This window comes from Oreochromis aureus, linkage group 23 (assembly GCF_013358895.1).
Source record: "Oreochromis aureus strain Israel breed Guangdong linkage group 23, ZZ_aureus, whole genome shotgun sequence".
Lineage (NCBI taxonomy): Eukaryota > Metazoa > Chordata > Actinopteri > Cichliformes > Cichlidae > Oreochromis > Oreochromis aureus.
The window spans coordinates 20,098,251-20,115,878 of record NC_052963.1 but is presented as its reverse complement, the minus strand read 5'-3'; the positions used below and the strand labels follow the sequence as shown (position 1 = coordinate 20,115,878).

The 17,628-nt window shown below is 41.1% G+C and overlaps 1 protein-coding gene across 1 annotated transcript in view; it reads right to left on the bottom strand.

The window, feature by feature from the left end:
• The window catches only part of ahr2 (aryl hydrocarbon receptor 2), a 95,263-nt gene that overhangs the window by 62,960 nt on the left and 14,675 nt on the right, over positions 1–17,628 (bottom strand). Inside the window, exon 2 of the mRNA XM_031735710.2 lies at positions 11,095–11,282. Within this exon, the coding sequence (XP_031591570.1) occupies positions 11,095–11,282 (188 nt within the window). The remainder of the gene's footprint in view (positions 1–11,094; positions 11,283–17,628) is intronic.

The window sequence follows — 17,628 nt, the reverse complement described above, 5'->3', positions numbered from 1 at the left end:
GTGCTAGCGCAGGCAGCAGCAGAGGCTTACTTTCACTGTTTACGCTGGCACCGCCTCTCAGGTGTGATAAATCAGCTGACTCAAACGTCCTCCTACACAAACGGCACAATGCAAAAATGAAAGAAGGGAGAAAAGAAAGTGGTGTTGTTTTTGGTGTCGCACGTTAAAATCTACCTGTGGTACGTGCAGTCTCTCTGTGGTCACGCTCATTTGGCTCTGCAGTTTAACATTTCTTTGCAACTTTTTGAAGACATTTTGTACTCATTGAAAACCCCATTTGTGTTACTTTTGTGGCTGGTTCCATCTCTCTGTGTTTTTTTTGTGTCTTCGTGGACATTTTACACCTTTTGAAAGTGTCTTGGATTATTTTAATGTGTGTGGGGTTTTTTCTGTGTGCCTCTTTTGGAAGTCATTGTGTTCGTTTTGTCTTATATCATGGTGATTTTGCTTTGCTTTGTTTTGGGGGTTTTTTTACACTTGCTTTGGGTGTTTTGTGGTCTTTATTCATCGCTCTGTGGCTGCTTTGTTTTTCTTTTCATTCTGTGGTGATTTTGTGTTTGCTTTTCACTTTTCATGGCTTTATTTTTTATGGCTTTATGGTCTTTTTCAGCAAGATTGTGAACATCTTGTACCTCTTTCCGTGTCTTTTTAAAAAGATAAATCTATTTATGTCTCAGTGTGGATATATTACATCTATTTATGTCTTTTTGTGGACATTTTATATCTGTTTATTTATTTTTGTGGACATATTACATCTATTTTTGTCTATGTGGACATTTTACATCTATTTCATGTCTCTATGTGGACATTTTATATCCATTTATGACTTTTTGTGGACATTTTGGATTTTTTTTTAAATCTCATTTTACTTATATTTATGCCTCTATCTCTTTTGGTCCCTTTGAGGAGATTTTGCATCTACTTATGTTGTTGTGTAGAATCTGGTCAAGTGGTCTCAGACTCTTTGAGCCCTGTGCAGGAACCCATGCATGTCCTTGCTATATGTTCATGTGAAAAATGTTAGAGAATGTGTTTGAGCAACATGTAAACTTGTAAAGCAGTTAAGCAAAGATTGACATATAGCTGAAAATATAAAAAATTGGAAAATGTTCACTCAGTGTTTCGGCAAGATAATAACAAGCTTTGTCTCTGATAAGGGAATGACAGAAGAAAGGAAAGAGAAGAGAAAGACTCAGACAGACACGCTGAGGATAAAAGCAAAGCCGTGTCTGAACACGAGGGAGGTCTGCTTCAGAAAATGCTCACAGTGTCGAACAATGCCCGTGTTGTGAGCATTGGAAATGGGATCGAACCCTCGGGCGTTTCCCAGCATCCCATCGTCGCCGTCCTGCGTCTCAGCCCTGTGGGAGAGACAAGGCCCAAAGGACGGACAAAGAGTGGTCCTTTCTGAGCCACATCCTGCTAGACCACTGCACCGTGCTGGCCTCTCCGTGAGCCTTTACACTCCCGGGTCGCCTTTGTTCGCTGAGAGGCATGCTGGGAAATTCATCAGCAGACAGACTCTCAGTGGTGTGTGTCTGTGTGTGTGTGTGTTTGGTAACACCACAATCACAACGAGTGATTCAGCACGGCCGCAGACACCCAGTGAGGTTTTTATTTACATCTTCAGTCTGGTGACCAAGCGGTCACACAAAGCTGGTAATTGACGAGCTAAAAATGTTAAAATGTTTCAGTGTCTTTGTGGCATTTTGGGGATATTTTAGGACAAATGTCTGGTCAGATTTATGGTTCTGTTTATTTACCAATGCTCCCAGTGCTGGCCAAAAAGTTTAGATTGTGTTGTGTCGATTTTGAACAATTATTATCATTTAAAAACTTCATCTAAACAAAAAGTAAAAGTAAGTGAGCCGTAAAAAATGTATCAAATTAAGACTGGTAGTTGGCAAAATGAACGGACTGATACTGGATTCAATGATAAAGCTTCTCGGAATCTGAATTTTATCAGATTATTTTGGCGTTACTGACTTCATTCAGTCTGATGCTGTATGGTTTTAATTTTTTAAGCAGAGGTTTAAGAGATGTCACTTGAATGTTTTTGATAACATGCAAGGAAAATGTTGATTTAAGAGTTGCGACCACATGTGCAGCTGTGTCCGTGTTATCTACACTCATCGCTGGATCCCTGGTATTTTTTCTTTTGTCGTGTTTGTGTCCCTGGTTTAGAGCGATAACATCATCGTCCTAAACCACCTAAAAAGCTCAGACTGGCTCAGAGAACGAGCCCACAGCTCTGTGAACTAGTTTGAAAACATCATGACACGTGAACTGTGTTTTTAATGTTTTCACAAATATGTTTTAAAGCTTAAGGTCTCAGTCATGCAGGCCTAGAGACTGGTAGGCAAACCTTGGCAACCAATGGTTGCTAGGGCAAAAAGTGTATTCCCCAACTGAGTGGCAAGTGGTTGCTGGCAGTCACTGGTGAAACTGGTTGGAATCATTCATCAGTGTGAACACTGGTAAAGACTTTTTGGATTAATTGGTTACCGTCCCAAAAAAGTCCTCTTTTAATTTATTTATCAATGGCAATATTTATTAACAATTGAACTGACAAATGTATGTGTGTTATGCATGTCTGAAGTTTGCATTCAAGTTTTTTTCAGGTTAAAATGCTACCTCAGTGCATTAAAAGAAATGATAACTTTAGTGTTTGGATGATACAAATCCTGGGTTAGGTTGAACACAGTCAAACAGCATCAATGAAACATGTTTATCCCTGTAAACGCAAAGTTTGTCATATTTGATGAGTTTTAAAGACTACATCACCAGTGTGTTTTGCTTAAACCCTAATGCCAATAAATGTTTTCTTTGTTTAAGATAAAAGCTGTGAGCAATAAATCAGACAAAATCCTGGATATAGCAAACATTATGCAAATTAAAACTCATATATGATGATTTTTTTTATTTCGTTTTTTTATTTGTCAGAAGGTTCAATAAATACTCCAGTTTAAAAAAACAGGGTTTTTACAGGGTTAGCGTCATAACAAGATCATATTTGACCCTGTACATGGCGTGTTTCTGCATGCAGTGTATTGCATCAGTTTAATTTCCCCACATTCAAACATGTTGCTTAAACGTAACGAAGAGAAACCGAACATGTCAAGGAAACGGTACAGAGACCTAAAAACCCCTCGACCCGAGCAGCTGTAGTGTATCACTGCCTTTTAAAATCACCTTGTAAACTTAATTTTACAGCCTTGCTTTTTGCTGCTTGGTGTCCTTTGTTTTATTGTTTTCACTGTTATTTTTACCCTCCTCGTCCTTTAATCTTAATTTCCTGACTTTAATGCCTGCTTTTATTTCCCTGGTTGAAGTACTTTGTTTTCTTTTATTCCTTTTAAAGCCGGCTATGCAAATAAGTTTGGGCTTATCACAATTAAGAGTGAGTAGAAACAAAAGAGAGGCTAGAGAAAATTATGCTGGAAACCCTGGCAAGGGAGTCCTCCTCCACTGTCTCACCGACAATACCTTCAAATTTTCTTCAGATAAAAGCCAATAAAATCTGTCAGACTGATGAGGCACGGCTTGTTTCAGGGAAGCAGACTGCGCTTCGGAGTCATCTTAAGGTGGACCTGTCATTACATAATGAGAAAGCCAGCGTAATGAGGACTTTTTAATACTTAAGAAAAGCCCCAAGCAAGCACAAACAAAGCACTTCAAAAGTCTTTATGCACTAAAAAGGCAGCTTTTTAAAGAAGGCTTTGAAGGAGCGCAGAAAAGGTAAAATTGGAGGGTTTTATGAATGCATAAAGCCTCGAGTTGTGCCGACGTAGGTCTGCTGCACGAACAGGCCTCCCTGCTGTAACAACAAACCGGAGTCCTGCAGCGTTTGTTTGAGGTGGAGGTGGAGGGCGGCGGGGATCGGGGGAGCTGTGAACTTCAGAAAAGGAGGAAGAAGCTGAACAGTTGAAGGAAAAGGGGGCCCACCAAGGGGCTGCAGGGGGCGCCACAGGAAACGGGTGGAGATCGGTGGGTGGAAAAGGGAGGGCGGCCAAGAAACGGGTGGGGATGAGTGAAGAAATCTTGGATCCAACATGCTACGTTCGCAGGCGAACCGTCTAACTTCTGGATCAAGCTGTTCTCAATTTGATATTTCAAAATAAGAGCGGTGAGGAGGGAAGCTGCTGCAGCGACAGCGGAGTTTGAAGGAAACCAGACTCCCAGCGCCGCCTCCAAACGCATTTGTTCAGCTGACACTAAGTGACCCACACGGCCAAATAATTGATGAGACCAAAGCGAAACCAGCTCTGCTGTCTTGTTTCTTTTGGCAGCAGGCAGTCGAGGCTCCTCTGCTTTGATGAGAGCGGCTACACGCTCGCATTAAAGAGCCAGTATGTCCGTTTTCTCTTTTTCTTTCTCTTTTTTAATACCGTGTAAGAGCATAAATAGACCATAACACGACTGCAGGGGGTTGATAGGGTTGTTAGTCAATGCCAGTGATTCACTGATCACTTGCCAGCACCTGAGACTTCAGGCTCAGTTTACTCGCTGTTCCAGGAGAAAAATTCCTGTCGGTTCCAGCACAAAGCTAATAAATTGAACGCTGAAGCAGTTTTATTATTCCAGTATTTGGCCATATATCACCTCCCTTCTGATCTGTCCTCTGATTACCTTATGTAAACCTTTTTGAGCTGAGAGAATTTACCGTGGGTTTCCAAGAGATGACAATGAGATACAAACACAGCAGTAAACACGTGCTTCTTAAAAGTTTACCGTCTAACCCGTACGCATAGCGTGACATTAAATATGCCCCACTATATAAACAACATCTCTGCTTGTTTCAGTTTCAGCTCCTTCTGTCAGCTCCACTCAGAAATCCACTTACCATATGACTGAAAATGCAATCTGATAAAAATAAACCGTCCACGCCTTTAGCGCACTGAATGCTAAATCATCTTTTCTTGGCTGGAGCTTTTGGCTTCATTCAACCTTTTCTTTATTCCTCTACAGTTTAATATTTCTAAACACAAAGACAAGGATGTTCACCGTAGCCAAATCTGCTATCTTCCACATTTTAGACATGATTCACTCTCTCTTTTAAACTGTCTTTAACCTTGTGTTAGATTTAGATAGAGTGTACTTTAAAGAAGTACGTAGTCTGTGTGACATCACACACTGGCTCGTGAAGCCAAACAAATGGTATTCCCAAGCTGAAGGACACCGCACGCTCACACAGGAGCACTTTGTCAATTATAATCTAGACCCACCTTAAATCACACCTGGCTTTATCATTTATTTGACGTTAAATCGAATCAAAATATACAAAATAAACATTGTGCTTTAATAAATAAGACTCAAAACAAAGAACTGAGATCATAAAGTCAGCAGAAAGGTGTTTGCTGAGGTCACAGATTGAGGTAATGTAAGTGCCGTTTTCTCACAGACGTCTATAGAACCGCAAGTCTTTGTGCACAAAAGGAGGCGCCCCCTGCTGGCCATCAATAAGAATGCAGGGTTTAAAATGCTTCCACGTGGCCTTTTTAAAAGAAAACGTAACCACTTTTTCAAGTTGTTACTTTGGAAGTGAGCCATTTATGTTTTGATTATTTTCTGTCCAGCTCACTGCGGAATGTTCATATCTAACATGGGGAGTCAAATGCTCATGCCTCACCCAGTTTTTCCTACTCTTCTACTCTGTATGATATCAGAGCGAGGATATCCCTAATATGGTCCTGTCAAGTACAGAAGCCCCACCCACTAGCTTCTCAAGCCTTCTATTTAGGAGAGGAGAGTTGATATAAGGGGGGTGGAGCGAAACTAGCTTACAGTATTTTTCATACATAAGGCGCACCGGATTATAAGGCGCATTAAGCAAAACAAAACAGTCAGATAAGTCAAACTTTACTCAACCTCGTATTGTGGATGGATTATCTCAATTGTTCTCCTGACTGAAGTTTGGTCCGTTTACAGCATCCTGCCATGCAATTGCATTTGTCCCTAACCATCGGGAACCCTCACGTTAACTTTTATCCATTAGAAAAAGGTTAGCATTTATCCTCCAGCTTCACTGTGTTTGTTATGCTAACATAGCTGTGTCGCTAGCAATCACGTAGCACATCATTATATACCAGCTAGCCCAACTTCAGTAACCTTACAAACGTCACTGCTGTTTAGTTTTCTGTCTTCATTTATGTTGGAAGTGATAGCAGAGCTGTACGTTTTAATTTTTTCAGAAATCTCTCAGTCAGAACATGATATATCATGTTTAGGTGGAAGCTAGTGAGCTAACTTCCGGCTAACTTTAAACTCTGCTAAATTTAATAAATTCTGTTTTCATGGATGCCTGGATGTTAAACTTAATTGTTACACCTGGTAAAGCAGCAACGCTGATCATTTTATTAAAGATGAAAGAATTTAGACAGTTTTTAACTCTCAGTGATGCCGCAGTGCTCGTTTGACTTTGGGACCTGTAGCAGACGGAGTTTTGGACCCAGATTACTCCGCAAGGCTCCTGACTACAATAGCTATAATGCTCCAACAATCCATCAAGCGGTGCGGCTTCGTAGCTTACCAAAGTCGTACTAAAACATTTTTGACAGATTACCACATAAAATCGGTTTGAGGTCAGTAAGCACAACCAGAATTCGTACATAAGGCGCATCAGATTATAAGGCGCACTGTCAATTTTTGAGAACATTAAAGAAATTTAAGGGCGCCTTATAGTACGGAAAATATGGTATTTCAAACAGATGATGCAGGGGCTGCAGAGGGCCAATTATAAGCTAAATAACTTCTTGACCTACAAATCAAAGTATTAAAAAAATAAAGCTAGAAATTAATTTCTTTTCTTTTTTTTTTCAACCTAGCTTTAAGGATACCAGTGGACGGGTTTGTTTTATAACATTGACCGATGCAACGATGCTCTCTAACCTCTTGGAAAATAACAATCCTCTCCTCTGGGGCTCAAGAAGATTATTTATCTAAAAGTAAATTCTGCCCCCATTTCTGTCAACATGGCGCAGAGGATCACTGAGGTTATTTGAGTTTCCAGCGAGCTTCCTCGCTTTGTTCTGCTGCCTCTTGTGAAAATAGCAACGATTAGATCCAGACTGCCTGAAAGACAAGCTTCCTATTTACAGTAAATGATAAGCGGGGGTGTGGTAGCCACCAGCTGAGAGGCTATATCAGTGCATGACTGTGAAATTTGGCCCTTTTGACTTGCCGTGTATTTGGATCAGTCCTCCTCGGCAACAGGAGGTGCGAGGAAGAGTGAGAAGAGGCAAGCATTTCTGCATAAATGCTGTCAGGCCGATGAGACATGCACCTGTTCTGTGCTGTGGCCTAAAATGCTGATATGATCATGTATGTTCTGTACCGTGCACAGAGAAAATAACAAGTGTACACAAATGTTGGGCTTTGTCTTAAATCTTAAAGTGACTTTCTTTGGGCCTAAGACTAACTCTTTGTAGGCAGTATATTTTATACACTAAATAACTGCAGCTGATTTCCACCATCATATTTTTATTCTGCTACAGTAGCTTTGCATAATTCACAGTTCATAATAATCACCCTCAACTGGTTGCTGCTCCCTAAACTGGTGCTGCTGGAGGTTTTTCCTGTTAAAAGGGAGTTTTTCCTTCCCACTGTCGCCAAGTGCTCGCTCATACGGGCTTGTTTGATTGGTGGAGTTTTCTCTGTATTAGTGCAGGGTCTTTACCTTTCAAAATAAATCATCTTTAGGAGAATGTTGTTGTGATTTTGCACTAAATAAAACTCAATTCAACTGAATTGAATTGAATAATCCTTCTTTACCCTATTCTGGGCGTTGGTGCATCCCCTCAGTTCACCCTTTGCCTGAAACCATCTATCTTAACTCCTCCCCCTTTAAATCCATCCTTGTCTTGATTGTCTTCCCTTTGCAAACACAAGGACTGAGCACCAGCTTGTTCAGTTTTTTTTTCAGAAACTAGGCACACAAACTGGAGGCAATGCTGGGTTATGTATTTATGGTCTTTTTACCTGGATTATTCAAGAAGTACCAAGCTGAACTTAAAGAAACCTGGTGAAGACGTAGAGCACAAGCAAAGGAAAACTCCACTGCAACACTGCTTTTAGCTTTGGCAGACTTTCATGCTAGCCTGAGACGTCTTTCCTTTCTCGTGGCTTGCTGTGCGCATACTAAACAAACACTGTCGTATTTGTCCTGCTGTTTAAAACAACGATTTGGATCACTGTCTAGACAGTTGCCCTTTAACCATTCTTAAACTTATCTTCTTCCAGTATCAGCCACAAAAGTGAGAGTGAGGTGAGCCTGGTGTATCTCAGCTGAATGCACACCCAGCAGGATGTTTCAAACCGCTGTTTGTCTGCATGCTGCTGCCTTATTTGGGGCCTGAAATGGAAATAAAGCTGGTCTAAAAAGGTTCAGAATAAACTGTTTTCATAAACCCAAAGTGTGTCTGACTAGTGGAGTGTGTTTTAGTGGAGTTTCCACACAGGAAACCAACAGACGAGGTAAAAAAAAAAAACAACCTTTCATATATAGCAGGAAACAAAATGCAGGTATGCTAAAGAATCGCAGAACACTACAGAGAACAAATAAATCTATCTAGCTGTAACTCTCAAACTGCTCTAATTCGTCACCACGAGGGTAAATACAGCATAAGATCCATAAAATATCAGATTTTATATCAGAGAAACACTGAGGCCTCATTGTGAGTTTTGTGGGACTCTACAGCAGCAAAAATATTAGACAGCTTAAATAAATTATTCATATTTCATCAAGGCACAGCACCAGCTAAGTGTCCAGCATCTATCAGTAAACCGAAGTAAGCTGCTGTATGCAGGCTGTGTCAGAGCCCAGTGTGGTCTAACCCCACGCAAAGGTGTGTGGACGTTAACCTGACAGTGCTGTACCAATTTATTAGCTACTCACATATTTGTAGGATCAGGATTTGGATTATTAGTGATGGTTGCGAAATGTGTACTTTTCCCTCCTTGTTACCAGCACTCAGTAAAGATGTCTTGATGCATTCTCAATCATCCAGGAAAGTAAATCTCCAAAAGTTGAATCTGTTCATCTGGACGTAGCGTTTTGTGGGAGATCTCCCACAAAACGCTACGTCCAGATGAACAGATTCAACTTTTGGAGACTCAGTAAAGATGTAACTTTAGCCAGGAGGTGGTGGCTGTGCGTATGCAGGCTTTTTGCCAGCCAAGAACATGTGTGGTGCAGTGAGATTAAGTAGGCCTGCACAAATAAGAGAAACACAGATGGCCAAAGACTACAGCTGTCAACAAGTCTTGTGTGCAAGCCACTCCAGGTAATCCGAACATGTCGTAAGTCTGCCACATCTAAGTCGGGTGAGGGCAGTTCAGGTGAGGGAGCGATCGTCAAAGAATAGCTGAATGGTTCCCGGTGAATCCTGAAATTGTTCCTGCTTGAAAAGCCCATCCCTATCTGCATATTATTTATTTTGTTACAGTCTTTCTCGGTTGCTTTGATGCAGTTCTCACATCAGGAGCGAATTTCCCCACCCACATTATCCTTACTCGTTGTGTTTGTGTACACGCTGTTATTGTTGCTACGCGCACCTCACCACTCAACGTTTTGTCATTTCTCATCTGAATCTCACAGCTCCTCATAAGAGCTACGGATGTCTCACTTTCCATAACGCTGTGCAGCACCGAGTGACTGTTTTCAATCAGACCACGTCAAACTTTCATTCAAACAGGTGTCGAAGAGCAAAAGTCACAAGCCCACAATCCAGCATCGCACTGCTTCTTACGCACGAGCATGTACTGTCAATCTATGTAGTGTAATTTTGCTGTAATATGCAGTAGTTGCTGCAAAGTTTGTGTATTTTTTCTTTGTTTCTGATGCCTATAGTTTCACATTTATCATCTTGATTTTCTCAGTTCCAGCAGTTACATCGTACCGAGCGTCAAATGAACCCTTCCCATTTCATTTTTGTGTCTGAACACTCTTTACCCTAAATCACGCCCACAGGTTCTTGCAGCACTTTTCAGAGTCAGTGAGGTTTCAATGGAAGAGTACAACCATTTGTTGTTCAGGTCTTGAAATGGTGATGAGATGTTTTTATTCATTAACTGTTTGGAAAAATGTATCAAGAGTGGTGAAAATGACTGAATCAAAGCGATAGAAGAAGACGTGCAAACATCATCGGACTTCGGTCCAACTTCAAGTTCATGGTCTACTGTTAAAAAGGGAGTTTTTGGGTTCAGTGACTCAAGATTTTCTACAGTCAATTAAATAACTGTGGTTATGATTTATTGGCCCTACTTTGTTACTAGATTTAGCCATTTATTGTACCAAACCGGTACCATCGGTATCTTAGTGCTTCACAATGACGTCTTCCTCTGTTGTATATATGTATGGATGGATGTTAGTTATTTCCACTGTTCCAGGGCCCCAAAATATTCTTCCTTTTGTGTCTTATTCTGGCCTTTTCTGGCTCTTCATCACATCGTGTCTGAACACTGATCTGGCACAAAATCGCTGTGACACATCCATCAATAAATGCTGACTTATTTGCTGATTTTCAGCCACTATATTTGTACACCCACTGAAACATCCCTACCCAACAAAACAAGTGTAATCTCCAGAGTTACATATGACCACATCTAATAATTACATCTAATTAGCCAGCTCAGTATTGCACTGACTTTACATAAAGCTCGGATAAGCACAGCTTTCCCAACATTGCTGCTATTAAACATAAATGTCGGATTCAAAATGATGCTGACTTGCTTCATCTTGCAGCTTGATTAGTTTCTGGATCAAGTCCCATTGACTCCATGTTAAAGACATACACCATTAAACATTTCAACACAGCACAAATCTGATGCCATCGCATTAACATAAAAGCCTGAAGCATCTCGTGGCAAAATAGCGCATCTGGGGGAAAAAAAAGTTTTTTGTTTTTTTTTAAAAACCATCACGCACTCATATATTGTTATGTGTCTGAAGCAGTGACACAGCATCCTTTCACACACTAGGTGCCAAACATTGCGCAAAGACATGTAATAAATATCCTGTCATATCTGAAATAAATCCTAGAAACTCTGATTTGAAGGATTGCATTTGTCAGACGTGGGAGTTGATCAAAGACTTACCGTTGAAGTAGCTCTTGACCTTCAGGTACCCGACGCTGAGGCGGAGTACGGACAGCTTGTCCAGCCGGGACCGCACCTCCTCTGTGAAGGGCAGCAGGCTGGTGAGCTTGTCCAGCTCGCCGTTGAGCCTGTCGCGATGGCGTTTGGACGGGTTGGACTTGGCGCCCTCGGGAGGTGGAGGTTTGGGCCTGTGCATACAAAGAGGGACAAAAGGGGTTATTTTAAAAGGACAGGTTGACGACCGAGAAACGTTTCCACATCTCAAGTGACTCTTGGAAAAGGTCGGTTTCTCTTCAGAGTCAAAGCATTGGTTTGAGAATGAGAGAGGTCATGAGAAGCCCAACAAACAAAGTTGGAAGCTGCATGTGTTCTGTGTACTGACGTGTGTGTGCGTCAGTATAAGAGCAGCTGGGATAAACTGAGATGACATGCTGATAGAAAAGACACTGCCAAACAAGCATCAGACATCCTTGAGTAAACCATGGCTTTTAGGAAGGCCTCCCTCTATGTCTACATTAGGGACCAAATGAAGCATGACTGAGAAGGCAGGAAGGCAACGGACACTCAAATAACCACTCGTTATAACAAAAGTATGCAGAAGAGCATCTCTGAAACAAGGTTTTGTGCGTTCAGACCTTGTTGAACCTTGAAACTGAAGAGCACAGTGGGTGTGTCAGCTAAGAACAGGAAACTGAGGCTACAATTCACACAGGCTTACCAAACCGAACAACAGAAAGCTGCATTATGCTGCCTGGTGATGAGTTTCAGTTTCAGATTGCAGGGTCAGACTTTGGCGTAAACAACTTAAATAATCATGGATACATCCTGCCTTGTATTAATAGTTCAAGCAGGATAGCAGCAAGATAACACACCATGTCACAGAACTCAAAAGTTCACTGTACTCAAACGGCCTCCACAGTTACCAGATCTCAGTCCAATAGAGCACCTTTGGGACATTGTGGAAAAGCAGATTCACATCAGAGGTAACAGTGTGATGCTGTCATGTCAATATGGACATAAATCTGTGAGGAATGTTTCCATCACCTTTTTTAATCTGTGACATGAAGAACTAAGATTGTTCTGAAGGCAAAAAGTGGATCCCACCCAGAAAAGGTGTAATAATGTGGACTGTGAGTTCTGTGTTTACTGTGCTATGACACGGCATCAGTCAGAGTCAGAGAGACTTTATTTATCCCCAAGGGGCAATTAAGATACAGGCATGGAAGAAGCTATGGCAGGGTCAGCAGTTTGAAGTTGTTTCATACCTGCTACACTACCTGTTTTTTTTTTTGTATGCTATAATAGCTGACTCAACCTCAAACTGATATCTAAAGAGTTAACCATCACAAAAACTCCAATAACAAGCTGTTTGGTTGAATTGATTCAGCACTCTATCTGCACCACCCCATGTGTGAGGAGGTGCAATCACAGTCGAACAGCAGAGAAAAGGAGGAAAACCATCAGGAACCATATACAGCAGCATGCACGATATCCGATATCCCCGTGTTGGTGTTGTTCCTGGATCATCATAATTAATGTTGGTCCAGGTTCAACATTACAACTGACCAGTCATTGTTGTTGTGACGTCACAGTTCGGCAAAATGGAAACATCATCAGACCAAACCCAAACCCCATAACCATAACCCTAACTACAGCCCCGTAAACCTAACCACGATCCACATCCTAACCCCCAACCCCAACCCTAACCACCCCCTTTTGGGGGATTTTTTTTTCCTAAGTGGACAGTGGCAGATTTTTTCCACATAACAAAACTATGACATCATAGCAATATGAACCTGGACCAACACAAGTGAAGTGAAGACACGGTGAAGACCTCACAGCGAGCTGAAATCCACTAAAAATCAAACCTCACAATGGATTTATGAATTCTTTTACTCACATCAAATAAAATCGACTAAACAAGCACTCAACTGATCAACTCATAGATCAACAAAAACCACATTAAGAAAAAAAACACATTTTCTAGAGCATTCAGAATAGTCTCAGTCTCCACCTTGTCTCAGGCTGTTGACAAGGTGACCAAAACATTCTGTGCCATGTTTTCCAGATTCCCAGTTCACTCGAGTTGTTTTGTACTAAGCAAAAGAAATTCCAAGGCCGTAAGGGAAAACATCCTAAAATAAATGTGTTCGTATGGCATTTTCCCATCATGAGCTTTCAGAACTGTTCAGAAGTACTTGTACTTGTTGAAAAACTTATTATACATCATCAGAAATACTGTAATTCCTCTGTGTTTTACATCATTTGAATAGAGAAGAGGTGATTCAAAAGGGCAGCTATTCTATCAAATGGAAGAAATCCATGAGCTGAAATTGAGTTTGCGTGCTGGATTATGGGTCAGGTATCACACACACTGATCAGTTCAGCGCGGTTGTTTTCCTTCAGAGCTGCTGACAGTTGGCTGAGTGGAAAAATAACAAAGCCCCGACCACCTCTGCTCTCCAGAGTCTAATCTGCTCCATCCACTCTTGCCATGGGAACCAGGTGAGCCGAAGAGTGATGTCACCTGTTGCCAGACTTGTTTACCAAGCGTGTGTGCTCAGCCCTGTTCAGTAAGCTCGCTTGCTTTGGCAACGGGAAACAGGACAGCGATCAAAGATGATCCACTTTAGTGCGAGTGTGAGAGTTTAGAGGCTGAGGAGGTTTATATACTTTCAATGTGACAGGAAATGGAGAACTTCCTTCCTAAATGAGGTTTCTTCCATTTCAAAAGGTCAATTTTAGTTACAGAAAACATGAAACTAAAAGGTGCAGACTTTACACACTCTGAATAAACTACAGCATCAGGCCATGAAAAGCAGGTGTAACACTGTATAAACGTGTTTGCCTAATACAGGGCTTCATCAGACTTATCTATTATGAGAGAGGGAAGATTTTAAATCAGATCTGCACAAATCCAAGACTGCACAGCTGAAATCTAGACTGACCACACTCCTCTTTGGCTGCACATCCATACACAGACATTAGCAGCTTCAGTCTAAAGCTGGGCAGTGTATCTACTATAACAAACTCTTTTTAATGATGCAACCGCCCCCATCACTGCCATCACGTGATTTACCAGTGCTCGTGAATTATGGCCACATTGGAGGTACAATGGACAGTGGTTACTTGTTAAAGGGTGAACAGCCCAGGGACCCTGTTTCACTTCCCATTTGGATCTTTTTTTTTATTTGCACCTAGTTTCATTTTTCACTTCTGGTTGCTGCTTAAATTTTGGGACCAAAGGTTGCTCGGTTATGGTTGGGGAAGGACTGCGGTTTGGGTTAAAATGTGCAAATTAGCAAAGGCAACCCCAGTTGTTGACAAATGAAGTGTTGAAGGTGACAATCACCATCACTGCCATAGGTGTCGGTGGCTGCTCACTCAGTCATCACTACAAAAGCATAACATGCAAGAGAGGCAATAAATACAAGCTGAAGGTTTAAACCGATGTTTCGGATCACTTAACTGCTGTCTGCATCAGTGCAGAAACTTCTTTTGGCATTGAAAAGCTGCTGTCTGTATTTACTTAAGAGACGCCGTGTGAATTTTGAAACTGAAAGGCGTGGACAGAGGTATTAGTCTTTACTGCTTTCTTTTGAGAGCGCGAAAAAATATTTAGCTGAATCATGAGAGCCTGAGTTTCAGTCACAGGTCTCGAGACTACTCAGCAACCATCAGCCACAAGAAGAAAATGTGTGTTCAAAGATCAGTTGTGAGTGGTTGCTGGAAGTTGATTTCAGCTGTTGTGAAACAGGCCTAGAAGCTGGCCAGTGACTCCCTGGTAACCACCAGTTGATAGGGAACAGTGTGTATTCTGTGGTCAGATGGCAAGTGGCTGCTGAAGGTTGCTGGAAGTTGCTAACTACTTGCCGAGTGGTAATGAAACCGTGGAAAGTGTGACAGTGGAGGGCCTCGAGTGCCAAAATGAATTAACTAAATACATAATTAAATAATGAATTAAATGTGATAATGAATTAAAACAGGAAATAAATAATTTTTAAAATGTTTTAAATGAAATGAATTGACATTTTATGATTACCTATATATTTAATGAATTATTTCCAGTTTTAATTAATTAATGGGATATTTAATTTATTATTCAGTGATCTGTTTATTTAATTAATTTTGGAACTCAAGGCACTTAATATGCAGCACAAACAGATCCTCTTCTGCAGCAGGAAGGCACAATTTTTTTCTTTGAAGGAGAATATTCCCCGTTTCCGGTTTCTCACTGAGTGAGAATTTGTCAACTCTTTACAGACAGGATTGTATCTTCCAGGCAACCACAGCAATCTGCTCTTGACCAAACTACGACAACCTGAAAAAAAGATTGTTCCTTACCACTGAAACCAACACATTTCAAAAGGTGCAACTTTTATTTCGAAGGTGAATAATCCATATTTCCAGGTTACCTTGAACTTTTTCAGCTTTCACTGCAGACCTGAGAGTAAACGGCAAATGTTTACAGACAAATCTTCCACGCAGTCACAATGGGGGTTTTGCTACAGCATCCTCTTCACTTAATTTCAACTAGAAACACCCACTACGCACTCGCTCAAACATTCAAGGAATGCATGTTTCTCCCCAGCGACTGTAAATTGCCGCTTGGTTGCCGATCAGTCTCTAGGCCAGAGTGAGGCCTGAGGCAACTTACAAAGGGAGGCAATTTAGCCATCTGCAGTTCTTCAGGGTACAAAAGCATCGATTTAATTTCCAAGCTTTTCTAAGCTAATGTTGACTAGTTGCTGACAATTACCCCTGAAGAGAACAAATAAAAATCCAACCTGAGTCCTGTACATAGAAATCAGATCACAGGCTGTTAGAAGCAACAGATAGAGCCAGGCGAGGTCTCATTAAGTTATTTACTGGTCAGACATTAGCAATAAAAAAGCATATAAATGAAAAAGTCACCTAACAAAAAAAGTTGCCTAACACATAACTGCCCCCCTTGTGCAATTGTGTGTTGTGTCTTTTCAAAGCCTCCACAAACAGAACCACAGATATTTACTAGGGGTGCAACAATACTCGTATCGATATTGAACCGTTCGATACAGTGCTTTCGGTTCGGTACGCATATGTATCGAACAATACAAAATTTTATATTTATTTTATCAACTTTTCTTCTGACGATGCTGTCTGTGTTGAGCGCTCAGTGGATCTGCGTTCGACTACCCTGCCTAGGCTGCACTGTCGAGTGCAGATCCACTGAGCGCAGCGCAAGCTAGCAAGACAGAAGCTAAGCTCGTTGCAACATGGCAACTGCCTCAACGCCAGCCGAAATTGAACATCCCCCACCCTCATTCAGATCTGGCGTTTGGAACTATCTTGGTTTTCATGTGAAGCATGACCCTGATGGTAAGCGCGTCATGGACAAAAGTAAAACACTATGTCGGATGTGCAACGCAATGCTCAATTGGTGGGATCTAGTGCGTTAGCGCAGTTAACTTGTTAACGTGTTGACGCCGTCCAGCCCCACGCACGGGGCGATCCGCGGTAACTCGTTAACGGAGATTTGCCGCGTTATGGCGTTAATGTCATTTTAACGAGATTAACGCTGACAGCACTAGTGGGAACACAACGAATATGACTGCACATTTACGCCGACATCATCCTAGTGCAAAGACAAGTGGAAGCAGACAAAAACAACAAGCACGCATGCTACAAACTTTACCGGAGTCATTTAGACAGCCGTTAGCACATGATTCTCCTTATGGGGACCTGATGTTTAATATGCTGCTGAGAATATACCCCAGAAGAAGCGTATAGTATAGCTTTTATTTTGGAAAGAGCCATTTCTCTGTAATAAACTCTCTTTTTTTTTTTATTTTGTTGTTTCAGCAACATTAAATTTAAAAACTGTACTTTTGAGTTAAAATATATATTTATAATTTTAATAAATGACAAATTAAAAAGGCATGAACATTTTTTTTGTATCGAAAAAATATTGAACCGTGACACCAAAGTATCGAACCGAATGGTGAATTTTGTGTATCGTTGCACCCCTAATATTTACATGACACAAAACCATAGTTTCTGGTCACTTTGTGCATCTAACAACAAGGCTGTGGCGGACAAATATTGTGTGTATTCTCTGAGGTAAAATTGCAGTTTCTTTCAGTGGAGTCTGATGGAGTGTAACAGTTTCAGTTCCTCATTAGATAATGCTGTACGGCTGCAGGTAAAGCAGTGAAAATTCTCTAAGTAAGGCCACAGCAGAACAAGGCTTTACTTTCTGTTATGGTTGGTGCTCCTGTTTCTGATTTTGTAAAACTGTAGCAGCATATATATAGATATAGATATAAGTTCATGAATTTCCAGCTGATTAATTTGTATTTTTAATATCTAAAGCTCCTGTTAGCGGACATACTGATGTTTCTTAAGAGGAAGCCTCGCCTTTATCATGCCAACTAAGTAGCTGTGACATCTCACATATTGCTTTCATAGAAAAGGCAGATAATTATCTTCTGCCACCATTCAACCTGGAAATATCAAGACGTGATCTTGGGTCCATATCGCTCAGCTGTACATCTA